The sequence below is a fragment of the Micrasema longulum genome, unplaced genomic scaffold (assembly GCF_059751315.1).
Source record: "Micrasema longulum isolate JH-2025_06_02 unplaced genomic scaffold, ASM5975131v1 h1tg000576l, whole genome shotgun sequence".
NCBI lineage: Eukaryota > Metazoa > Arthropoda > Insecta > Trichoptera > Brachycentridae > Micrasema > Micrasema longulum.
The window spans coordinates 772,914-800,563 of NW_028277772.1; the positions used below are offsets into that span (position 1 = coordinate 772,914).

The window sequence follows — 27,650 nt, forward strand, 5'->3', positions numbered from 1 at the left end:
TCCGCTTTTTGTTAAAATTTACTTGGAATATATATGGCTTTGCCATGACCAGAGTTAAGGATTCGATGTAACTGTTCAAGCCAAAGTTTCCTTTTTTAAAACTTTTTTTACAAAGTTTTCAAAGTTCTCCTCATCCTGTATTACCATTACCATTTGCTCTTTTAAAAATACACATCTGTTTTACAATTCTACCATCCGTTTCTTTAGGTCAAACCAATTTGACCTAATCCCAATATTTTTAGAGCAGGTTTCTATTTAGAATACAACAAGAAAAGTGTAAACATGGATTAGGGGTATTTTATATTTACTATTGTTTAATTATCACAAATTGATACAAAAGTGACAATATTTCTAGAACAGGCATTGCACTCTTGTAATATATTAAATGCTTGCTTTTGTGAACGTGATAATTTTAATTACAGGTAATCATCAGCTGCCTGTTGATAGGGACCGAGGTTGCTATATCCGTGGCTATGCTTATATTTGAGCCACCTCGAGCCACTCATTTCTACCCAACACGGGACCGCTCCGTCCTAACATGTAACACAAGCGCACGCGGTGTATTGGCTCCACTGGCCTTCGACTTTCTCCTGATTGCGCTGTGTACTCTCTATGCCGTCAAGACCCGGAATGTTCCAGAGAACTTTAACGAAGCCAAGTTTATTGGATTTGCTATGTACACAACATGTGTTATTTGGGTCGCATTCGTTCCAATTTATTTTGGCAGCGAATCTAAGGTAGACATCCACCCTTAATTCTATGCATCCACCATTACAAAATTAGATTTGGAAGTAGAATTATTATTTGATTAAACATGACGTATTTTATCATAGTAATTTACTTTTTTCTGAAAATTCTCATTATTAAAATATTTTAAAGCACATCTTTCAGCTAATTATTTTTAAAAATATTTATAATAACGACAAAAATAATATGGTTTGTCAGTTTATTGTAATTTATATTAAAAAAAAAGATACATCCACAAATTTCGAATAACAAGTGATTAGTTTCATCACTGCAAAGAAATCATAGTAGTGGTGCAAACTAACAAATCAGAGCTCCGAGGTACATATCCATTTGAAGTATATACTTCCTCAAGGAGACTGTCAATAGTTCAAAACTTAAACCATCTGCACACCACACGGGGACAGAAGTAGCAGCCAGTACTGGCGGCTAGATGTGGTAGCCAGTGAAATGGCCAGACAGTAGGCTTACATACAAGGACAATAATGGCTTCCATTTTAACTTCCGTCCCTGTCTGCAGCGGTCTTTAGTTGGTAAAGAAATACATCTGGGGTTAGATGTTTATTTTAATAATGATAATTCATCATCTATAATTTTAAAATTGACAAAACGTTCCAACTTTGTATAATACTCATATTTCTAAACACTTCTAAACAATCCCGTATTGTTTGTGTATTATTAGAGAAAATTTACATTCGAGAAAAAAAAATAAATAATGTAAATTATTGTAATTTCAGGTAATAACAATGTGTATGTGTGTAACACTGAGTGCCATGGTGACTCTTATATTCCTCTTCATGCCAAAGCTGTACATCATTGTGTTTCGACCCGAGAAGAATAACCGCGCTCTCTTCACCACTTCTAAGTCCATACGGTGCCATATTGGAGCTCGGGTTGCTACTGCCCTGGCTGAGAAGAGTAGTGTGGGCAGTATTGCTAGCACTAGCGCAGGAGCCAGGGACCTCAAGGAAGGCCGAGTTAGGCACAGCGTCAATTGGCATGATGAAGAAGGAAATAGAAAAAGTAAGAAAAAAATTGGAATTTCAATCTCGATACAATCATAATGCAATCACATGCATAGTCAGAATATTTGCCTAGTAACTATGGGTTATTTGTGAGATATATTAATAAAATAAAAATGTTCCTCAACTCTTAAAAGACTAAAATTAAAAATCTCTAGAAATAGATGAGATATTTTTAAATAATGGTATTCAAAAACAAACATTTAACACCTGCATATATACGCTTTATTAATCTATTTTCCAGAATTTGTTTTATTCCTATTCTTAAAGATGTGTGTCAGAGCCATACAAGCTTCTGACATCACTGCGACCTGTGAAGATCTACTGTATCCCCGTGAATAGTTCTCGCCCTCCAAGCCCAGGTCTTTAAAGAGCCTGGCTACTATGTGGAAGGCGAGAGTTCTCATTTTGCTAAATCTCCTCTTCTAAGCCCAGATCCGTAAAGTATCAGGCTATTATTTAGGGGGTGAGCTCTTCAACATTCTCAGATTTAACCAGTGCTCCCCCGAGGATGCGGCTTCATGTAAAGCGTCACATTCACATAGAATGTGTATAGGTGTTTCCTCATCTGCATTGCAAAACCTACATCCATAATTTGTAAAATTAATCATATAATTTAGGCCTGTCTTAACAGAATATAACATCATTTTTTTTTTAATAAGAGAAATATACAAAATCTTGTATTCTTTGTAGACTTATGTGACATCATAGCCATACAAGTGTTAATATTGACCTAATATTACAATTCCAAGTTGCTTCAAACCAACCAATTATTATTCCAGATGAAACTGTAGTGATGAAGCCCAAACCAGAACACCGCACTTTATCATGCCAAACTGGTAATGATTTGTTACAATACCTTCTTCAAAATCAGAAGGTCAATGTTTCTGTACAAGGCTGTCCTCCAAACGAGGCATCTCAGTGGTCTGAACTTAATCCCAAGACCCTTCTAGAAACACAAAATAGGAAGTATTGTGTCAACGGCAAAAGCAACAGTCCTAATATGTCAGTCAAGTCACTAAACCCCTTGTTGTTGAGACCCAAACCAACTTCTACGCCACTTCTAAACACCAAGGCAAGAATCAGAGAAGAAAGTGTATCCGAGTGTTCGCTGAGTGATGAAGAGATGACGCAGATCAAAAGCATAACAATAACTCTTGGATCATTAAATTCAATAAACAACCACATGTATTGCGGAAAGGAAAATGCAGTTTATTCAAATAACGAAAGTACTGACGCAGTTCGACTTAGAAAGACAATATCTGAGTCACCAATTCCGTCAAATCAAAATACAGTAGACATTAATAACATATCAAAAAGCACATTTTAATCATTATTATTTGATTGGTTAGATGTTCAGTGTTGTAATTGGAGTCATTCTAATGTGATGAATCACATGCATGTGTATATGTACAATATAATACGAGAAATTGTTCAAAATACTTCTGTCTAACAAATAATTTTAATTTCGATTTCCAATGTTGAGATAAATGCGATGATAATATTTATTGTCTCTTCAGAAAGTAACAATAAGTTAAAACTTTTTTACTGTATTTTTTATGTAGCCCAAGTCATTATATTGTCAAAAACATTTGGAGAACTACTAACTGTATTATTGGTGAGAGTTGTTTACTTTCTGTGTTCCCAAAAATATTTGCTAATTCATAATACTAAGTTCATATGAGTAATGTATAAACATACCTAACACCAGTCAATTTTTTAAAAATTAGGTACCATAAGACGTGTAGTAAATGATAACAATTATTAAAATTATTGAAAGAATTTATTACTATAATAAGAATTGTGTTTATTTCTTTAAAAAAACATTTAACTGTAGGTACAAAAGATATTATGGATATATTATATACATAGTAATATAAAATGAACATTAAAATAGGTAAAATTACAATGCGATGTAAATATCTAAGATTTTGAAAAAACGACATAAGGTTAATAAAACTAGAAATATTAAGTGTTAAATGTTGTAAATAAAAGATATCATGTATGCACTTACTAGGTACTTCATTTATAAAATAAATTCAAAGGATCTAAAAGAAATAATACCTAAATTTAAACTTATTTCAACAGAGAGAGAGAAAACGTTTTTGAGAAGGGAATATGGAAGTCCAGGCATTTACAGGGCTTATGACCTGTCATTGGCTGGTTTAAGTGGCCACTTTACACACTGTGTAACATTCACCATTCTGCCCATGTTTGAACATCCAAATTTCCTCAACTCTTCCATCTGTTGACTTTTGTGAAGTAAAGGAGCTGAAACCTTTATTATGTTGGTGAGATTCATCCGGCTGAACCAAATCACTTACTAGGCAACGCCTGAAAACAATTTTCTAATTTTTATACTTCTTCTTTTACCAGGTAGTAATTCAACAATGATTGTTGAAATAATACCTACTAACATTGTTGAACCTTTAGTAAAACATTATCACGTACAGTGTGTTCGGATGTTTAATAAGTGTACGTTAATGTGTTAGTGCCTGTCGGCGAACCAAGGATACATACAAATTTTGTTTGTATTGTTAGGCACATTAGAATGATTTATATGAAAACTTATTGCTTCTTCTTATCAGCCCGTTTCTCTCCAGTGCTGAATATAGGCCTCTTGCAAATTTTTCGATGTTTTTTTCGACAGGCACTCTGTTTCCATCCATGTCCCATGAGTTTGACAATGTCGTCGGTCCATCTCCTCTATGGTCTCCCTACTTTCCTTTTATTTTCGTAGGGTCTCCAATTTAGTGTTCTGGGGGTCCACCTATCAACTTCTTGTCTCGCTACATGACCCGCCCACTGCTATTTTTGTCTTCCCACTCTTTCTGCGACATCGATCACCTTTGTGCAGCGTCTTATCTCCTCATTCCTTATTTGGTCTCTTAAGGAGACGCTCAACATTTGTATTTCCATAGACCGCTGAGTGCACTTAATTTCGTAGACATGGTTTCAAGACCGTATGTTGCCACCGGCAGACCACAAAAGTTGTAGACTTTGGCCTTCAGATTGTTTGGGATTTCCTTATTTCTAAAAACGTGTTTCAGCTTTCCGTTATGTACAAAGCAGAGGGTATTAAAAAATTTAATGGACTCTATTTAATTTTAGTAATCAAATGTATTTATTAAGAACTTTTTAAAATAACTAAAGCGATTAAATGTTATTGTTATATATCTTTTGCCTAAAATAGGTATAGCTTTCCGCAGTCAAAATGCAATTGTATTAGTACTTCTAGTTGTTACTAGGCTTAATGTATTTTTTTGTACAACAGGCCAGGAGGCCTAATTACAATGCTGAATTGCAGCACCGAACATCCAAGCTCGAGAAAAAAAATTGTGTTTTAACCGGGAATCAAACCCAGAACTATCTGTGGGTAGGTCAAGTATCTTAGCCATTACACTACAAAGATTGCCAAATTAAATAACTTGTTTTATTAGGAATATTTACCAAAAAATACATTTCTAAGACATTATAATTCTAATATTTTTAAGTAGGTACCTATATCACATTATTCATAAACTTGTTTGAAAAATGTATACATATTATTCTAGCACAGCTATCACTCTACATTTTTTTTAAAAACTTACATTTTGATTAAATGAAAGTTGTTCACCTAGTGAATTCTTTTATATCTACAGGTATAGTTTATTTAAAGTGTTGTACTAGATAGGGATTTTTAAATGAAAAACAAAGCTCAACTATTAATAATCAAGTACCTTCATAATATCTAGCACAATTCCTAAAATTTTAAATATCAACCTTCCCCATAAAAATTAGATTTGTCAAATGTTTTGTTAGCAACTTTTTAATGCCATTATAGAAAAAAAATCTATTGCTGTAGAAGAAAACAAATTACTTTTACTACTAAATATGTGCCACATAATCTCCGCCAGTGCTGAATTTATTTCAGAAAATTGAATTTCAGCTCAAAAAATAATAATAATCCGATAACGAAATTGATATTTTATTCGTCAAATGTTTCTTAAATGTTATAAAAATATTTCATTTCTCAAATATTTTTCAAAAATGTTTGTTTAAGATCACCAAACAATTTGATATATTGTAAACTAATGACATATAATAAATAGATACATTATTCCTAGACTTATTACATCTAGAATAGTATATCATATATTACGTTGCCTTTAATTTATTTTTTTTAAAAGAGAACAAATCACGATACAGAACCATTCATTCATATAAGAGATATTATACATATTTCCTTAATTTATATTTATTTCTATGTAACTCGTTACCATAGAAATACTAGCTGGCTTGTAATAATGTGCTTGAAAATAAAGCGTATTATTATCTACTTATTCCATAAATTTGATTGTGTATTTACGAATGAAACCAAACATCTGTTTCGGCTTTCACAATAGCAGTACAATTAAAGCATTTTTTCGTCACACACGAAGGCATATTTCTACATAGCACCACATCAAATCATGATGAAAGTCCTTTAGATAATAAATGCACGGAAGGGAATTACCCACGAATTGAAATGCCATTTTCTTTGCACTAAAAACGTGTCTATTTAATTATGCATTCATCATTGTTGTACACTGTTTACTATAATATCACTGGGTAGTACTACAAATGTAGTCAGGGTATACGTTCAAGGCGCACTGAAAGAATACAGTAGTGTATTGTGACACTGTCCCATTGAGTTTAGATAACGATTAGCTGGTCGATATTCATATATATATTCTAGAATACCGAGACGCTTATTTTTATTGAAATTCAACCGGGCAGTTCGAAACATTCTTCTGTGCTCCTTGAACGTAGACCCCATCTATAGATAGGTTCAAACTCAGCATTTGTGTGTTGGCCACTAAAAACACATTTTTTATTCTTCTCCATGAATGCTACAAATAGAAAAGTCATGCATTCAAACTGTCGTATGATTTGTATTAATCATGAAATTTCTAATTGTAACTTTCATGGAGGATAAAAAAATGTGTTTGTAGTGGGTAACTCACAAATGCTGATTTTGAAGTTACCTAGTTGTGACTACCCCCCGATATAGTGTGCAATATTTATATTCAAATATATTTTCTTGAAACAATTTATTTTGATGTGGCAAAACAAGTTCTTTGTAATCTAAGTAAATACATGACAGGATTGCCTCATATAGCGAGAATCTCAGTCAACTTAGCGGAACCTATGTAAAAACTACCTAAAGCTCTAATCACATTTCTTTTTCTGAAATTTTATAAATATTTCCTGTCCAAAATTAACTTTAAAGAAAATAACAAACCTTGATTGCGAATAATAATTATAATTTGATCTAACTGTACCTTTTATTTATTTTCTTTACATATTTATATTTATTTCACCTGTTCGAAAGGAAAGGAGGGAAGGCTGGTCTGGAGTTACTCTGTACAGATGTGCTGGCAAAAATATTTTTTAAGACCGCGTAAATAAAAAACTTTTCCTTGTTACTACACTATCAAATAAGTACCCGGAAATTTGAAATAAAACACAAACAACTTATCAATCATCTAAATTTATTATATCCCCTTCAAAATAGGCCCCTTCTGAGGCAATACACTTCTTCCAACGAACAATCCAATCATCGAAACAATTTTTAAAGCTATATTCCGGGATGGCCTTCAGTTCTCGTTGCGAATTAGTTTTGATGTCTTCAATGCTCTCAAAACGGGTTCCACGAAGTGGTAATTTGAGTTTTGGAAACAGGAAAAAGTCACACGGGGCCATATCTGGAGAGTACGGTGGTTGTTCGATGATATTTGTTGAATTTTTGTTCAAAAACTCGTTCACAATGATCGCTTTGTGCGCTGGTGCATTATCGTCGTGTCGAAGGCCGTCCTGAACGTGGCAAATCGTTCACTTCTTCTCGCCCCTCTTTGAACGATTTATACCAATCGTAAACTTGAGTTTTCGACATGGTTGAATCACCAAATGTTTTTTTCAACATTTCCAACGTTTTGGCACAAGAAATTTCGTTTGAAACACAAAATTTCACACAAACTCTTTGTTCGATATTTTTATCCATAGTAAAAATCGCAACGCACACAAAAGGTTGACTTGTTCCTAATGACGCCGTAACCACAGACTACAGATATCTTTAGACAGGAAACTATGGTACTATATCTAAGTACTTTTGGCGTCGATCGCAGCGCTGTCTAGTGTGGCATACAAGAAGCTTGACGATGGCGCGAAAATTCAAATCACTGCGTTGCATTATATATTGATATTTATTGTACAATATCAATACAAAATTGCTTAATTAAATACAAGTATTAGCACGCAATTTAATCTTTCTGTCTTGTATTTAAAAAAACAATTTTATATTGATATTGCACAATAAATTTATTATGGAATAGGAATACATAAATAAAAATTTTTAAAAACATTTTTAATAGTTTTATTTTACTGTTAAAATAAATCGCTTGATTCTATTATATACGTCAGAAAGAATCGAGAAAGAAAACTGACACTTGTAAAATAATATTATATACATGTGTGGTTAGTATATTGGTTTATCAAAAATAACAATTGAGTATTATTTAAAAATTGTGCAGCATTGTGATCAGCATTGGATCCCTGCTATTCCTGGATGAAAAATATTTTCTTCGTGCAGATTAAGAGCCATGGCATCAACAATCACCATTCTGAAACAAAAGAATATTATTAATGGTGGATAATTTATTTTATTTCACATTGACATTTCTAGGCTGCTGCTTAGGAATAAAACAAGAAGGAAGCACTTATAAGCTTATTAAGTAATGAAATGAAGTGCTTATATGGCAGGTAAGAAGAAAAGGGTATGCATGTATCTGCTTTATTGTCTGCGCTTCTTATTCTTAAGTCTTTTATTATAAGACTTTCTAGCTTGTAATTTGAGAGGATCAACAATGCAAGACTCTAATTTTTTTCGCCCAGTTAATAGAAAGTTCATTTGTTTACACCAAGAAAAAATATATAATCGTAATACTAAGTTAACAATAAAATCAAAAAGATGGCCTCTATGTGCTGGACAAGATAAACATGCTGGATTTAATTTAGATAGTACTATTTCCTTCAAACTCGACATAACATGAAACTTATGGCAAATAATCGGTAAATTATTTTTGCAGTGATTGACAATGGTATTAAAAACTTTATAGATTTTGATTGTTGGGTGGATTAAAGTATTTGGACCACATGCCCTAGAAGTTATTAAACTATGCCCCGGTAACTGTATTTTAGATTTAAGATCCAGTCTACATTCACAACAAGATCCAAATTTAGATAGAGCCCGTTTTGCCACATAACCAGCTATATATTTACAAACCGCAACATATTGACTACTTTTCTGTCTTGAAGAACTTGTTGGTAAGGAGTGACTTCGATGTCCGATGTTAAAAAAAGTTTTAATGAATCTAAACGTAACGTAACTAACTATAGACCCATTTCAATGATATCTCCTGTACCTAAACTATTCGAATCAATTATTACAAAAAAAATAACACCTATATTTAAAAATGTGCTGATTGAGGAGCAGCATGGATTTAGGACAGCCAAATCAACGACGACCAATTTGCTTTCTTTTACTGATACTATTTTTACAGCGTTCGAGAATAATCTTCAAGCTGATGTACTGTATACAGACTTCTCCAAGGCCTTTGACAAAGTTGATCACAACATTTTATGTGCTAAACTTCGTGCTGTAGGCATTAGAGATCCCTTTTTATCGTTTTTAAAATCCTACCTCTCACATAGAAAACAAAGTGTAAAAATCAATAACTTCATATCAAATGGCTTCCTAGTAACTTCTGGTGTACCACAGGGTGCCCACTTGGCCCCTCTTCTATTTAATCTGTTTGTTAATGATGCTGCTAATGTTTTTTCTTTTACAAAATTCTGGCTTTTTGCTGACGATAACAAGATACTTAAGCTAATTAAAAATATTGATGACTGTGTCAGACTCCAAGAAGACATAAATGCATTTCATACTTGGTGCAAAACTAATAACATGGAACTTAACATCGATAAATGCAAAATTATTTCATACCATAAATGTAAACATCCTTTTATTTTTGATTATAAACTTAATGGCCAAGTTCTTTCGATTGTCACCTCTATAAGAGATCTTGGAGTGATCCTAGATAATAAACTAACTTTTCTGGAACACTTTGATAATATAGTAAACAGATCCTTAAAAATTTTAGGCTTTATTAATAGAACTACGTCTGATTTCCAAAGTATGCTTACACTTAAAACACTTTATTGCTCTTTAGTTCGCCCTATTCTTGAATATGCATCTGTAATCTGGTCCCCTCATTATGCTGTTCATATCAAGCGCCTTGAATCAGTTCAACATCGTTTTATAAGAAAAATTGCATGGAAGATGGGATTGGAAAGAGGAGACTATTCATATTCTGATATGGAGAGGTTTTTAAGCATATCAAGTCTTGAAAAACGCAGATGCATTGCAGATATAATCTGCATGTATAAAATTATGAACTGTCTCATTGATGCCCCTGAAATTTTGCAAAAGATTCTTTTTAACGTTCCCACCCGTAGACTAAGAAATAATGAAATGCTTTTCCTCGGTCACTACAGGACCAATTATGGTGCACAGTCGCCTTTGCCCAGAATGATCAGGCGGGTGAACGATCATCAAGATCTTGATTATTATGGTGTAAGGATGTCTTTCTTTACAAATCAGCTAAAGAATCTGTATAGTTAGCCTATGCTTTTTACTTAATCTAAAAAATCTATCATCTGTCTTTGCTGCTTATTTCTGTTCCTTATATTTTTTTATTCCTTTGTAAAAATTTCTTTTAATTGTAATGTTTATAATGGACTTTGTCAGTAAATAAATAAATAAATAAATAAATAAATAAAATTTCACCGTCATCATTTTCACAATTTGCTCCAATGGAGCGAGTATGAGATAAGTTTGATATGAGAAGCGACTTAAAAGCATCTATAAAATTTGAACTAGAGGGGTTAATGTTACGTGCACCCTGACTTCTTACCATGCCAAAAAAGTTTTCAATGGGGTCTTGGTTAAGGTTACGTGGAAGCACAAAAGTAAATTTATAACATGTAAGTAATTTATTACTCAAATATGATATTGCTTCCAGAGTTGTAATCCAGTTACGCACTGTAGGTGGTATTGATATTTTTTGGTTTTAGGAATCTACAAATTTTACTGATTTTAAGATGGAAATAGCTTCCTGCCAAAATTTCCAGTAGGGAGATGTTAATCTGACTCCACAACGGTATTTACAAATAATACTATCAGCATTGAGAGAACTGCCATTTAAACTGTCGATAAGTTTATTTATAAATAAGACAAGATCAGCAGTCTGCGATGCCCCATCGTCAATATCATCCACAGTATCTGCCAAAGATTTCATGGTAGTTCCTACTGTCCTGCTGAACACCAACCTTGACCTTCATTTTTCTAAGTTTATCAGGGAAAATATGACAATCTGTTAATTTGTGCATTTGGAAAAAGTCTTCCCCTCTTGCTTGATCGTATGTGTATGATTGTACAATATGGGACCACTTTGCTATTTTTGATACAGAATTTTGAACAAAATGTACATCTTTTACTAGCATATTATTTCTAAATCCCTTCAAAAGATGTGGCACATCAAACATTTGTACGATTTCATGGCCTTCAATTTCAAACCCGTGAACTCTATATTCAGTACCACCCCGAAGGTACAATTCACGGGTTTCCTGTTTCAGGATATTTATTTTATTTACAGCAGAGTTGTGCAGTGACATATACATAAGCCAACAGAGTTTGTATTCCACCCTCTGTGGAAAACGTAGCCAGTGTAGTTCCTGAAGTAGTGGAGTGATATGACTGAACTTAGAGATTCCGAAAATAAGTCTCGCTGCGGTATTCAATACAGATTGTAGGCGAGTCATTTTGTTCATTGGTAGACCTGCATAGATACCATTACAATAATCGCCTCTAAACACTACAAACGCATTTTTTAATTGACGGGCGGCATCAAACCTTTATTGATGTCGGTGAGTTTCATCTAGATAAATTATTTCACCTCTTAGGTAATGCCTAAAAACACTTTAATTTTTTTATGCAAGTTTTTTAATCAACAATATTTTAAGAGTATGTCCAAATGTTTGTAGGGAGTTATTTAGATTGAAACTTAAAGATAACTGGTAAATGTACTAAGAAGTTATGTTATTTCTTGGTAGTTGTAATAATATAATAAAAAATAAAAAAAGTTTTTGTGCAACTGTCTCACAAATTGATATTTCTTCCAAGAAAAATATTCCGTTTCACTAATAGCTAGTTCACGCATAATGGATTGAGCGAGATAGACAACAGTTGCCGAAATTAAAAACAGCTGTGGTAAATTACATATTTTTTACATTTATATATATATTTAATCTTACTTTGTTACTCTAACAAACAATTTAACTCTGCAAAGCGTCCTTTTTATTGTGAATAAATTTACAAAATATATCATTCAAAATGATAACGGATAGTGAAAGTGATATAGAAATAATAGTACTTCACCGAGAAACTTGGAGACTTAGCAGCTCAACCTATTCCGAAAGTGAATTAGACAATAACGATCAACTTCTAAGTGATGTGATGATAGTTTATATGACTCTTAAGGAAGAAATCGAAGAAACTTTTTCTGAAGTATTCTTGGATCAATATCGAGCTGATATACCTCATTTACCACAATTACGTTTTGTTTGTAGAATAGTTTGTAGAATAGAGTTTGTATAATAATAATTACGTTTTTTTTGTAGAGTAATAATTAATACCTAATGAACAGCTAAAACATTTTAATTTCCCATTACTGTGGGTACCCATTATAATAAATTAACAAATTATTTTTTTAATATTCAAACATCCTAATTGACAAACATTAGGTTCCATGGTAAATTATTTTTATGTTTTATGGCTCTTTACTTATTTGTTTATATTCTTAATTAAGGGGTTTTCCGGTGATATTGGGACCTCACTAGATAGGAGTTATTATATTAAAGTTAAAATATTCAATTAGTTATTCAACGAAGTACATCAATATTTTCGTAATCACTGGGTCGGGTATAATAGCGGGGAAAGCACAGAATACAATTATTTTCCTCAAATATCATATAAGTGATTGAAAAATCTAAATATTAACATAGACTACTGGACTACATTACTCTGCTGGAGTGCACTCAGACCAGAAATACGCAGTGGGCCTGATATGTCATCAGCGTTGATATCTAAAAACATTATTAATTAGTAATATGTGACAATGTGTCAATGAGTCGGACAAGTAACTGTATGTATACATTTTAAGTTCTTCGAAAATACAAACAGCTTTAATATGCCGATTTGCTGGAGAAAATTATGGGTCAGAAATTTGTTTCAACTGAGAGGGTCACTTTCATGGTCATGTCATACGATATAAATGTGCTATAAACTTTTTAATAATTAAAAAAGGAATGGCCCACGCTCAGACGCTGTAGTCTTTGTCGATCACAAAAACGGCATTTGTAAATTTGCAGAAAACACCCACAAAACTAGAAAAATCTTATGGTACTATAAAAATCATTTAAACTTGTCAAATACATAATAAGATTCTTGTTTGTAATATTTAAAAAAACTTATGTATTCATTGTTATCATTTGTTAGTCAAAAACATTCCAACTGTTGTGTAGATTTTATAATTCACCCTTTTCACAAAATGGCTATTATCTCAGTTTCACTTTTCTATGGCTGGCTGCTTTCTGTATAACTACGTTCAAATATCATCACTTTAGACTTAGTTTGGTTCATCGCCAATTGGCTCTCCAGGCATACATCATACATTCTAGAGACTATTTGTTGCAAATCCTCGTTGCTGCTTGCTAACAGAACTGCATCATCAACATACAACAAGCAGCTGACTGAAAAATTATCAGTTTTTGCTCCAATACCCATACATTCTATCTCTTTCATACAGTTGTCCATGTATAGATTAAACAACCATAGTGACATTACACATCCCTGTTTCATGCCTTTTGAGATCGCAAACCAAGATGTAAATCTCCCATTAACTCTTACACACGCTGAACTCTCCTGAATTTATATGTATTTTTTATTATTTTTTTCTTTTTAACAAAGAAACAAAGATGTTTCTCTTTCTCTTATATATAAATATGTATGTCTGTAAATTTTTATTACAAAAATAAAAAAATATTACTACAAACCAGAAATAGGTTGGATGAAAGTCGTACCACTGCAATTGGCAACGCCTTCCGGGAGTGCACAGGGGAGTTCTTCAGTAACAGCTACGCCGACTGTAATTCACAATAAAAATAAAATGAACATCATACCAGATAACATAATGCAAGAATTTCAGGAAAAACCTTGAAAGATCGAGTGAGGCTTGAACGAATAGAAAAGAATAAGCTGAGATGGTTAGGACGTGTAGAAAGCATTAACGATAATATAATAACTGAGATAGAACATAAGTCTGAAAGAAGGGGTGTAAGGAAATGTGAAAATTATAGAAATACATACCCGAACTCTGTTCACCAAGTAAATAATGAAAACTATTTTCTTTGGATGGTGACTTGTTAAACCCTGTAAAAAAAATACAAATTACCAACACCACATTGCAAAAGCACATCCTTACAGATTGTATACACACCATGCCACCCTAGTAATTGTTTGTAAATAATGACCAAATAAAAATGTCGGAAGTTGCAGGAAAAGGCACTACGCCAACTTTGTACATACATTATAACCCGATTAATCAACTGTAAAAACAATATAAACTCCGATTGAGACAAAAAATATGGAACGATATAGCAAAACTGTAAGACAAATCACAAACACCACATTCCAAAAGCAGACTTGCAATTGTATAGACACAAGACAGATAAATAAGGTGCAATTACAGTGGAAAGCTAACCTAAGTCGTACATATATTTTTCTTGCAGAAATACTAATAACTTTAATTGTAAAATGGGTCCAGATTAATAAAAGTATGCTTTCCCTATGAGTTATAAATTTGCAGGGCAGGCAAACGGGACGAATAAACGTGCAACATGAGACAAATTCTTGAAATAATTATGTATGAAATATCATGTAATTTACCTGGCAATCCAATGGTAGGCACAGAGCACAATAAAAGCTGGATGTCATTGTATTGGCTAAAGTTGAATGCGTTGAAGTGTTTAATGCACACAAAACAACGTCGATTAATCTTGTCATCGGATAAATTCATAAATTTGGGACTTTGAACACGATTGATCCGTTCTTTAAATAAATGTGGATATCGTTTCGGAAAACGATGTAGTTTTTTCGTAGAATTACGATTCGGTACGCAACAACTCGGTATTTCGAAGAAAAAGTGCAAAAACACAGAGAGCAGTGTGACAGCGATTTCGAATGGAAACGGATAAATTGGCGGTTCGTCTAGAAGGACGCCGGCCGGCACGGCGTGGCTGGGCACACGCCGCCGACAGTTGCGCCACAAACTGTATTGATTTACTAGCAAGTGGCTTGTGCGACATCGGAAGAATGACTAGAAAGTCTTGTATTGGCTGAAAACTGCCTGGTAGTCACTTAATACTTGCTATTGTCCCTTGTCCCGCAGACATCCTCCATGTTTTTTTGTAGAGGTTGCGCATCCTTCCAAGTTTCAAATAATGTATTTAATAAAAATAACTGGAAATTTAACCTAAGACCTCATGCATTGTGCATTGCAAATAGAGTGAAGACGTACCTACTTATCTAATGCCTACTACAAATAATAATAAAAAAACACAGTTCGAAGTTCTGTCATGCAGTTTTTTGTTTTTTTTTATTTAGGAAATATTAAATTCTGAAAGTGGTTTTGAAGATCTTTAAATTTTGTGGTAAAATAATTAATTATTCATGTTTTTATGTCCTCTAAATGTTAACATTCCAAACCAAAATATTACTGATTTAGGTAGTAAAGTTTTAAATCAGACATTAACTCTTTTAACCGATGGTGTAAAGTCAATAAATTAGAACTAAATATTAAAAAATGCAAAATAATGTCATTTTATAGAACAAAACAACCAATTTCCTTCGAGTACCTATTAGAAAACTCCAAAATTGATGTAGTCAAGTCCATCAGAGATTTAGGAGTTGTTTTGGACTATAAACTGACATACAACGAGCATATAGATAATACAGTAAATAAATCACTGAAATTACTTGGCTTCATTAACAGAATATCCTCTGATTTTACTAATGTCCGTACAATCAAAACTCTGTATTGCTCAACTGTTCGCCCTCTTCTTGAATATGCCTCAGTGGTCTGGTCTCCATTCTATGTCAATCGCATTAATCACATTGAATCAGTCCAACATCGCTTGCTTCGAAAAATAGCGTGGATGCTTGGACTAGAGAGAGATAATTATTCTTATGCTGAAATAGAGTCAATGTTAAATATTTCTAGTCTACAAAAACGTAGAACTAATATTGACTCCATATATATGTTCGGCATACTAAATGGTATAATCGATGTTCCATCATTACTGGGACAAGTAAAATTCAATATCCCGACTCGTAGATTGAGAAACAATGAAGTACTGTTCATCGATCAGCATAGAACAAACTATGGCCTAAATTCTCCAATGACCCGCCTTTGTCGTATTGTTAACTCAAGACAGGATCTGGACTTTTTTGGTTTAAGTTTACAACGATTTAAACGAGCACTACATAAATAGTCCAGATCTTGTCTCGATGTCCCTTATGTTTGTCAATGCTTCTTTCTTTTTTCTTTAAATGTTTTAAACTATTCTTTTATTGTAATATTTAAACCTTATAAATTGTATACATGGACAATGTCCGTTAATAAATAAATAAATATCACAATTAAGTACAAAAATTACACTTTGTTATTATAGTTTCACACGATTTTATTATTTTACAATAACTTATCACCCGTAGATGGGAGAAGTGCTCTCCCGAAACTATAGTTCTTGTAATAATAAAATCCTGTAGCACTAAAAACAAAGTTTTATTTTTTCAATAATTTGTAATGAAGTGTTACGAAGTGAATGCCGATTCAATTAATAATCTCACATAGGCTGTATTTTAATAATTATATTTTTGTTACCAGAGGAGGGTCTTGCCTTCCCCAATTTTTTTTTTACATACATTTCGGGTGGTGAAAATGACATATTTGTAATAATATATAAATATTTAAACAAGTAATGACCATTTCGTTCATTAATAAATTTGAAATAAAAATATATATTTTGCTTTGAAATGCTAAATTTTATAATTTTTCATATTTCACATATACCTACCAATAGTCATCATCATAGTAATAATTATTCATTGAATTCACCAATAGCTAGCCTGCAGCAGATTGCAAATTAATACAGTGATAAAATAGATTTATTTTATACCTCAAGATAGGATTTTAGGGAATCAAGTCTCGTGTTCAGTAAAAAATTCAATAATTGGAAATTTAATGAATAACTTGATTCTTTTTCTTGCATTTTTATTTTTTATTTTTGTACAGTCATATGTATTTCTATATATTATGCAATTTGTGAAAATTATGAAGTAAAATGGGCGTTAATGAATACACAAATTTCTCTGAATTTTATAGGATCAACAAGTATATACAAAAATGCTGTGTTGTAATATAAATTTTCTCATAAGAAATACGTTTTGTTCTAAAATTATGACAACCAATATAATTGGACCAGTTAACACAGGCTTCTACGGCTTAACGCAGCCTGACATAATCCCGCCTTCACAAAATGTATCTAAGGATATTTTGCCTTATCCATCAGTTCTTGAAAAAGACAATGATACAATATTTTATGAAAAAATAAAATCTCAGTGGTGGGATGAAGATGGATCAATGAGGTGTCTTCATTCATTGAACAAAGTGAGGTTGGTAAAAAGCATAATAATTAATTTTTATGTATTTAATATAATTAAATAGGTGGTAGGTATTGATGGAGTCTAAATTCAAGGTGCACAGAAGGAATGCGATAATGTGTTTTGACGCTGCCCGGTTCAGTTACGATATATAATTTTTGTGAATATTGACGGTACAATTTTTATCTAAACTCAACCGGGTAGCGTCAAATGCATTACCACATTCCCTCCGTGCGCCTTGAACATAGACCCCGTCTAAAGGTAGGTTATAAGTAAGTTGGTATACCTCAAAAAATAATATTACTTGGTACCTACTCAACAAAGTTACATGGGTAAGTATTAATATAACGTAGGGGCATATTTACATTCAGGCAAATATGTTTGGTACACAATAAAAATTTAAAGTAAAATATATAAACATAAAGGACATCAAAAACTAAATTCAAATTACAAAGTATCATATAGAGAAAAACCAACCAAAAAACGAAATTAAAAATTTACTATGAGATATGATTAAAGATGACGGAAAATGACATGAAAAGATTGAAAGAAAAGAAAATTTCAATGATAGCATAAAGGAAGACAATTTATTACAAAAATAGTCAACACTAAGGTAATTAACATTTATTATAACAGAGAAGATGAAAGAATTTAAAGAATATGGATGTTCAAGCATTGTCAGAATAGTGAATGTTACAAAGTAGGTCATTTAAATCAGCCAATGTTAGATCATAAGCCCTGTAAATGCGTAGACTTCCATTTTCCGTCTCCAAAACGGCTTCCATCTTTTTTGTAATATGCAGCGTCGTAGCTAGGGGCTAGCCAGGCGGGCGGCTGCCCGGGGAAACCTGGCTCTATCTTAGGTTTCTGAAAGGTGTGTTTAAACATATGGAGCTAAGTACTTTTTAATCATATTCTAGGATACCTTTTATTCGAGATGGTCTACTTTACACTCTTCCTGAATTAGGTATACAAAAGCAAACCCCGTTTCCATTACGTAGTACGAAAATATTGGGCATTGGATGTGGAGGTGGAATTTTAACAGAGGTATCTACCATATAAATTGTGTAACTTTTCATTTTAACATTCCGAATGTTCTTATTTGGATAAAAATTGTAGATCTTTTAATTATAAATGTATGTCACTTTTGGTGATTTGCATGACTGATATAATGTATTCAAATAATATTTCATTTAATAATTTTATTCTTGTATTATATTTCAGCCCTTAAGTATATTAGGTGCACATGTTGTGGGCTTGGATCCATGTTCCATATTAGTGGCATTAGCAAAGGATCATGCATCATCTATGCCTAATTTAGAATATATTAATGAAGACATTATGGTAATGGACTTTATAGAATTAAATGATTTTCAATTCATTAATGTTATTCTGACACAACTTCTCTTCAAGTAACAATTTGATTTGTCTTTAAGGAATTCTGTGATAAAAATCATGAAGTATTTGATGGAGTTGCAGTGTCTGAAGTAATTGAACATATCAAAGACAAAGAGCATTTTATACATTGTTGTATTAAAACGCTCAAACCTGGGGGATCATTATTTATAACAAATCTCTCTTGGCTCAGAGGAATTACTGAAAATATTTTAAAAGTTGTACCACCTGGAGCTCACCCATTAGAAAAATTTATAACCCCAAATGATATGTCACGCTTATTAGATAAATGTGAGTTTATGAAATACCTAATGAATTATATGTTTGCTCTTTTTATCTGCCATTGACTGCCTCTGTAGTAATATTAAATAAATAATATCTGAAAATGTATGGAACATATAAATATGAACATAAACATGCAGGTAATCTTTTTAACTTCACTGTTTTCAGATAATTGTAAGAGAAAGATTATTCGTGGTTTGTTATATATTTTTGTAAGTAACGAATGGCATTGGACAGGAAACACATCATTAAGCTATGCAGTACATGCAATAAAAAAAGGGAAAGAGTGAAAAAATTGAACGAAGATAAATAAATAAAATAAAAGTAAAATAAAAGAAGTACTCTGTAGTTTGTTATGCTTTAAATGTCTTCATTATGTATTTACTTAACACGTTTTTTACTTCATTTACATAATTATGTATTATTATTATTTTATAAAATTTTGTTCATTACAGGCAAGATTTTTTAATAATTAGTTTTAATGCTCCAAAAACTTTCTAAATATCTTTATTTAATTGATAGGAATACCGAATACAACAATATTTAATTTTTCATTTTACATATTTAAGTGCTTTTACATTAAAAAACAAAAAATAAATAATTAAAATTGAAATTGAATTATTCTAAAAATTAATTCATAATAAAAAATACATTTTATATACGTAAACATTAATAAAATAAAATTAACAATTCTTATTCTTAGAGGTGGGGTTCAGTGCTATTTAAGCTCCTGACGTCACTGCGACCTGTGAAGATCTATTGTGACGGGTCCCCGTGAATAGTTCTCGCCCTCCTACCCCAGGTCTATAAAAAGCCTGACTATTGTGTGAAAGGTGAGAGTTCACATTTTGCTAAATCTCCCCCTTCTAGCTCAGGTCTTTAAAGAGCCTGGCTACTGCCTGGAAGGCGAGAGTTTACATTCTGCTAAACATCCCCCTCCAAGCCCAGATCCGTAAAGTATTGGGCTATTATGTAGGGGGTGAGTTCTTTAATATCTTCAGGTTTAACCAGTGGTTCTCCGAGGATGAGGCTCCTTTTATGGTGTAAAAAAATAGCAATACGAATTACTAATCTTAAATCATTGTAAAAAATTCATTCATTTATATAAAACTAATAAATAAAATAAGTGAGTCCCATCTCAACACTGGACTAGTCCCACAGAGTTGGAATTTATGTCTCAAATAATGTACAATAAACTTATGTGTTTAAATAAATAAATAAAATAAATATACTTCTTAAATCTAAACAATCCAGTGTCAAAAATGATAATCTTTACGTTTTCAATGCTGTTGTGTAATCTGCACACTCTTGATACTGGATCGAGAAGGATAAATTATTCTTAAACGAAGCTACGAAAAATGTTTTTGAGTTCCTTAAGGTATGATTATTAGGAACACTAATTTTTATATTACTCTAACAACTTGAGCTTTCCAATTTACCACTAACAATTTCATATAAATACAACAAATAATTTACCTTTCTTCAAGTTTCTAACATTTTGAAATGAAAGTGTTATGGACGATAATATAAGCCACCTACCTTATTTAACCTGTTTTGGATCGAACTTATTATCAAAAATAAACACTGACTTTTTCAAGTTTTTAAAAACTAGTTTGATTTCATTTATGTTCAACGTTTCTACCTCTCTAATGAAACAAGATGCTTATGTTTAGAGAGGGAGATAGTTTATTAAGTATTTTGAAAGTAATGTTGCTGAATAGTAACAGTTATAATAGCTAACATTATCAAGATTTTATGAATATTATTATTTCCTAGTATAATATTTAGAATATAATTTTATTTTGATGTTTGAAATGGGAGGTGCTGTAAAAGTATTAAGGAGCAGAACGATTTTGATTGTTGTGTACATTTTGGGAAAGTATACAGATTAAGTGTATAAGAATAAAATAATTTACTATTTTGGGAAGATTAGGCAAAACTTTTAATAATTACACGCATATTTTTGGAATTGGAGTAAGTACCTACCTTTATTACCATATATTATATGGTCATACTGTCTTGGATTTTTGACACTTCTATACTAATGGCAGCATTAAATCTCGAATAGTTAGTGTTGTGAGGATTGAAACGGTTGAATAATTTATAACCGATTATTGTTAAAACGGAGTGACCGATTCTGAATGTTTTTTGGAAATACAATTTTGTTCAACATATAAATTCCTCCCTCAACCCATAAATATTTTGTATAGCTATTATTTATAATGCACAAAATAAAACTGACATTAACCTTTGTCTAGTTATTCATGATCTTATACAAAAACAATCATGCAAATCTATCTTGAAATGAATTTCTGACACTAAACGCTTTGTTTATTTTTCAAAAATGAGATTTCTACACAAAATATTTTGACAGTTATGACAAGTAACTTTCAGATATTGTTTATTTTGGAAAAAAAGTTGAATAAGTTTATTTCGCTTATATATTTTGCAAATACCTACAACTATTTTTTGTTAGGTACCAAAAGATGAACCGATTACATGAGAATGAATAGTTCGAGCTGGTTATTATCATAACCAATAACTTGTTTTTATTCCATAACCAACAGTAAAACATTTGAAATTATTTATATTTAATATAAAAATTAGAAACCTAATACTACAAATATTAGATAACTAATGATACTAAATGGACATCACTAATCACTAGTGAATAAATAACGAAAAAAAACGCTAAATTCTATGTTTGAAGTTTGTAGTTCTGCCGCTAATATTGTTTTTTTTTTAAATAATCGTGAATACAAATGTCAGATTATAATTATTTCACATATTTTTAACGAAAATATAACTATGCTGAGTTTTTTGGTGCATCGTTCCATAATTTGAACGTATAAAACGAGATTGTACATTACTTAACCTATATATTTTTTGCTACTGTGGTAAGTAAATATTATTTTTTTATTCTGCCGTATATTTTACTAATGCTTATGCACGATAACGGTATTTTTGTTTTTAGTATCTTGTTATTCACTTACTGTTATATTTTAGGGTAATAGAGTAATTCTGTCAAAATGCTCAGTAGCAATATAAGGTTTCTAGTGATAAGTAAGATTCAAACTAGAGTTCTAAGTACCAGTGTCCCTGGGAGAGAAAAGGAACCTTTAAAAGATCTTCCTCAAGGTGCAAAGTCTTCTACCGTAGACCACAGTGAAGTATCATTTCATGAAAAATTAAAGCTTCAATGGTGGAATAAAGACGGAGTAATGAAAGGTCTTCACTCTTTAAATAAACTAAGGTAACTACAAACTATTTGAATTTAATACATAATATTAAGAGTCACACAGCATTCCATGGCACTTCATGTTTACATAATACAAAATTAAAAATATAATTCGTACATAGGCATTGAGTAACCGTGACAAACTATAAAAAAAAACACAAAACAAAATAATGTCATTTCATATCTGATTTTGTTAGATTTCAGACCGAGTCATTTTTTATAATGAAAAAGTTCAGTGCTACGGGAAATTGGATACAAAAATGTTTTCTTATACCCTGTAAAAATTAGAGCATTTAATTGTACGGCAATATTTAAAAAAAAAAAAACTGTTTAATAAAAATGAACTACTTTCAACTACATCAAACGTTCTCGTGAATCAAACAATCAATCAACCACGGAACTTCCTCATTCCAATGCTTATATAGCGAATCATTTCAAGTTTGGATGATGCTCAATTTTTTTGTGCCACAATAGGCCCAATTACCTGATAAAGATGCAGTTGAAATATAATATTTGATTTATTTTATGTTTTCAGTAATTATTTTGCCAATGAGGAATTTAGAATTTGAGCATAAAATTGTATGTCGAAGTTTCTTGAAAATGTATGAAAAATAGAATAAAAATGATTTGAATAAAAACAAACTACTGTGAACGGCGTCACTAGTTCTTCCGAATCAATCAATGAAAAGAGAGTTGTGATAGATTTCCGCTTTACTTTAAGTCAACTGACCAATCAGCAGAACTCACCGAGAAAAAGGGGAAAAGAAGTTGAAACGTCGCATACGGATTAATTTCGAAAATCATAGCGCTGACAATGCGATACAATTTTTTTTTTTTTTTTCAAAAATCATCATATTTCCTCATTAAAATGATTGTCATTTTAGCCTGATTTCATATTCAACAATGTTTTGAGTATGTCCAAATGTTAGCATTTGTTCCCTATAATTCAACTGGTTTAAGAAGCATAAAAAATAAAAAAAATGTTTTTATGGATGAATCTCACCCACACAATAAAGCTGTCTTCGCTCTCTGTTGCAATAATTTTATATCTGAATTCACATTGGCTAGCCAAGTTACAAAACAGTTCCATATTGTAAAAATCATCTATACTTGGCATTTTACAATTTGGCTTGCCACGTTAAGCCGCCATCTTCTAAAACATCTAAAATCTTTCCCAACTTAATGATATTGTTTCTTTCCAGGGTACCTTTGGTTCGAGATGGTCTACTCAACACGGCACCTGGTTTAGACTTGCAGAGAAATACTCCATATCCATTGAGCGGAACTAAAATTTTGGAAGTCGGATGTGGGGGCGGTATATTCACAGAGGTACTAACCTAATTCAGCAAGTAATTTTTAAATGCTGTCGTTATTTGAGTCTCCTAAAAATAACTTGGTTCAAAAGTATAAACTGTCTGAATGTTTAAATTTTCACTTCTACTCACTCGCTTTTGTGCTCCTAATCCTATAAAATAGGAAATTTGCCTGCGTCAAGCGCCGCGCTTCTGTTTTTTTAGATTCATTTTGCATGTGCAGCCTTCCTGCATGTTTTTTTTATTAACTATTGTTAATATTGTCGAGGTTGTCTGTTGATAATTAAAGAAATTTCTAAAGTTAAACATATATGTTTTATTACCATTGAAGTATTGCAGACCACAATCCGAATGCCTTGGCATTCCGCCAATGTCCTGTTTTTTGTCTCTCTGGCTTGCCGAGGCCCTTAATAATAATAATATGATATGAAAATAATGAAAAATAATATGTAATAGAAAAACGGAATGATAAAATAATTTTCTTTACAGCCGCTGGGCAGATTAGGCGCCCACGTCATAGGTTTAGATGCAAGTGACCTGTTGTTATCAATGGCTAAGGACCACGCACTAAATATCACTAATGTAGAATATGTCAATGAATCAATAGAGGTAATGTATTGTAAATCTTTCACATTTTAAAATATTTTTTGTAAAGAACACAGTTACAATGAGGAAGTTCAGTGCTGCGGGAAATTGAGTATAAAAAGTGTTTTCATTCATACAGAAAAATTTCAAGCATTTCATTGTGTGGCGAAGTACCTAAAAAATGTATGAAAACATTAATAAAAATTAACTGCTTTGATCTACGTCACAAGTTCTTCCGAATCGACCAACGAAGCTCACCGAAGAGAACCAGTGATGTCACGCGGGAGTACTTAAAAAATTACAAAACTTTAAAAAACCGTAGCGATGATTATACGATACATCAAATTGTAATTTTTTTTTGTCTATTATTATCATTATTAAAGCTAGTGTAATTATTAAAAAAAAAAAAAAATTAATAACAATATAATTTGACTTTATTTTATAAATTTATTGTAAACATATTTAATACCAGGAAATCTATATAAAATAAGTGAATTAGAAAATGAATACTGAGCATCCTTTGGTTATGATAGTCTCCATCTAAGATGGCTCTGCCTGTTCTAAGATGGAGATTTTTGATGTTTTAAAGTACAAGTAGTTCATAACTTGTCTTATTTTTTGTTTTGTACACCATTTTGTGAAAAGGGCCTAAATTATATTGTTATGGTATTTGTTACAATCAATAAAGTGTAAAGTTTCTGCAAACCAAGTTTTGTAAAATATCCATTGAAAGTAAACATAAAAATGGCATTTTTCAATAAAAAATGATAAAAGCGCCATGTATAAATAATTAGTTTCATATTTAAGCATTTTTTTCACATTAAAAAAAATACTTACATGTTATTGGCAGGTGTGCTGTAATGTACGTGTAAATTTTAAATATATAAATAAAACTTAGCAAACTTCAAACTTTCAGGATTTCTGTGTTAAAAATTCTGAAAAATTTGACGCAGCTGTGGCTTCTGAAGTGATCGAACATGTTAAAGACAAGGACCTTTTTGTGGAATCTTGCATTAAAACTATCAAACCTGGTGGCTCTATATTTGTAACTACACTTAATAAAACAAATCTCTCATGGCTGGGGGGAATAATGCTTGCTGAAAATGTACTAAAAATTGTTCCTCCTGGGACCCACCACTGGGATAAATTTATATCTCCAATTGATATGACCCGTTTACTGGAAAAATGTAAGTTTTTGTTCCTGAATTATTTTTTATTTTTACACATTCAAAATTTTTAATCTTTTAATTTAATAAAATACTGCTAGAAGAAAGCATAAGTATATAATAGGGACTTGAATAAGTTCTTGCCGTTTTCCGACAGATGATGTTATCTTAATTTTTTGACATCGGGCAATACCAGTCGATTTCACCGCGTCCTACCCCACACATAGCTCCTTTTGATTATCACTTTTTCTGATTCTTTTGAAGATGTCAAAAAATGGCTCGATTTGTGGATAACCTCAAAAGATCAGTCGTTCTTTCGAGATGGTATTTTTGTGGCGCCAGAAAGATAGGAGAAAATAGTCGATAGCGATGGACAATACTTTTAAGGCATGTTTTTTTTTTTTTTTTTTCTTATGTTTAACCCAAATATTTAATTTTGAGGGCCATTTTCAACGAGTTGTAAATAACTCACTATTAGAAAATGAAATCAAGTTGGGGTAGAGTGGGATTCGAACCACGGATCTTTGGTCCGTGAATCCGAGACACTATTCACGGGACCACAACCCGATTAATGTTCTTTACTAATTAAAAAAAAAAAATACATAAACTTTCATGAAAAAACTGTGAGAATTTATTAGTCATAAAAAAATATGATAAAATTAAAATACTAGAATAAAAAACTTTCAATAAATTCAGTATAAATACTGAATTCTGAAATACAAAAAAATATTCAGTAAAGAAAGAAAGAAAAACAGTAGGTATGTTGGTTTTTATTTTTGTGCAACCACTATAGTGAAGGTGTATAGTGGGATTTGCATGTTTGTGTAATTATTGTCCTATCGAAGAGATGGTTACGTCTTGAAACCGGTAGACATAGAAAAGTAGGTTAGGGGTTATATAGATAGAAATATTTAGTTACATTTATTAAACCGTTTGACCTCAATGATATGAACAAAATGATATATTTTTAGTGGCCACTTAAACCAGCCAATGACAGGTCAAGTCCTGTAGATGCATAGACTTCTATATTCCCCTCTCTAAAATATTCTTCATCTCTGTTGTAATATATTTTTTTCTAATACAAAAATAAGACGATCAGGACTATGAAATATTTCAGTGTAAACATTCAAAAATATTTTTTTCATAAAATTGTCATTTGATGCAGATACCCACGGACTTTGTGATTTGTAAGAGTAGGGAAAGAGGATAAAATGCATACATGACCTTCGATTATATCTGTTTTTTAAGTATTTGACCATATTGTGTATAAAACCTGAGATCTTTTGCAGGACCTCACACAGCGTACTATCGTTTGGCATTTCACATCAATAATTTTCATACAACAGTTTTTATAGGTTATGAGTTAATCAAATAAACAATATTTTGAGTATGTCTAAATGTTTATAGACAAGGCTGGATTTCACTTCTTTAGGGAGTTATTAAGATTGGAATTCATTGCAACATTTTTATAATTTCATTTAAACATTTGTTTTATTCACCCTGTAATTATTATAATCATTATTCCTCTTTTACAGATAATTGTCGAACGAAATTGGTTCATGGTATGTTATATAATTTTATAACTAATCAATGGTATTGGACAAAAAATACATCCATAAATTATGCAATTCACGCAATAAAAAATGAGTAATCTGAAGATGTTTCTTGATTTGATGAAAAAGCAATGTGGCTAGTTGCAAAAATGTTTTGTAACTAATCAAATATATTTATTTATTTAGATTGCTTAAATTTTACTTTGAATAAAGATTTTTTATATAACGATGTTCAACAATGTGTTTTTTTTAAATTTAAAACAATATAGATTTGGCTTGTAAACACGATTTTCTACTCATTAATGTTTTGGTTATTTTTAGCTTTGAGAAAAATATGATTTTGTATTTTACATTTTGAAAATGTCAAATACTCACAATCTCAAGATCGTTCGATAAAAAAGAATCTAAAGCAATGTTGGGTAACAAATTAGGGGTAAAACTACCGTAGTTATGATCAAATTAATTTTCTGCATCTTATGAACCTATAACACAA

The 27,650-nt window shown here is 31.6% G+C and overlaps 3 protein-coding genes and 1 long non-coding RNA gene across 5 annotated transcripts in view; 3 read left to right on the plus strand and 1 right to left on the minus strand.

The window, feature by feature from the left end:
- Positions 1–7,843, plus strand: part of LOC148280485 (metabotropic glutamate receptor 5-like) — a 113,176-nt gene extending 105,333 nt beyond the window's left edge. Inside the window, exons 12-14 of the mRNA XM_088228321.1 lie at positions 423–737; positions 1,482–1,767; positions 2,549–7,843. Of these exons, the coding sequence (XP_088084447.1) occupies positions 423–737; positions 1,482–1,767; positions 2,549–3,096 (1,149 nt within the window). The 3' untranslated portion in view covers positions 3,097–7,843. The remainder of the gene's footprint in view (positions 1–422; positions 738–1,481; positions 1,768–2,548) is intronic.
- Positions 7,844–8,262: 419 nt separating this feature from the next.
- Positions 8,263–15,316, minus strand: LOC148280486 (uncharacterized). Its single transcript, XR_015822596.1, has 4 exons — positions 14,851–15,316; positions 14,272–14,334; positions 13,959–14,048; positions 8,263–8,407 (listed from the first exon to the last, which is right to left on the minus strand). It is a non-coding gene; the product is annotated as an uncharacterized LOC148280486 (long non-coding RNA).
- A 290-nt stretch (positions 15,317–15,606) lies between these two features.
- On the plus strand, positions 15,607–19,756 carry LOC148280487 (ubiquinone biosynthesis O-methyltransferase, mitochondrial-like; the record flags this gene model as incomplete). Its single annotated transcript, XM_088228301.1, has 5 exons — positions 15,607–15,614; positions 18,546–18,672; positions 18,850–18,969; positions 19,062–19,311; positions 19,471–19,756. Coding segments are annotated over 5 exons (627 nt in total), but the record flags the coding sequence as incomplete, so codon positions are not given.
- Positions 19,757–21,813: 2,057 nt separating this feature from the next.
- Positions 21,814–27,393, plus strand: LOC148280488 (ubiquinone biosynthesis O-methyltransferase, mitochondrial-like). 2 transcript variants are annotated; one of them, XM_088228298.1, is made up of 6 exons: positions 21,814–22,199; positions 22,309–22,555; positions 23,743–23,869; positions 24,343–24,462; positions 25,355–25,625; positions 27,140–27,393. In XM_088228298.1, exons 2-6 carry the CDS (start codon positions 22,332–22,334, stop codon positions 27,253–27,255), a joined length of 858 nt encoding a protein of 285 aa, XP_088084424.1. In that variant the 5' UTR covers positions 21,814–22,199; positions 22,309–22,331; the 3' UTR covers positions 27,256–27,393. The 2 variants fall into 2 exon arrangements, with proteins under 2 accessions (XP_088084424.1, XP_088084423.1); XM_088228297.1 differs by having other exon boundaries at positions 21,966–22,203.
- The last annotated feature ends 257 nt before the right edge of the window (positions 27,394–27,650 follow it).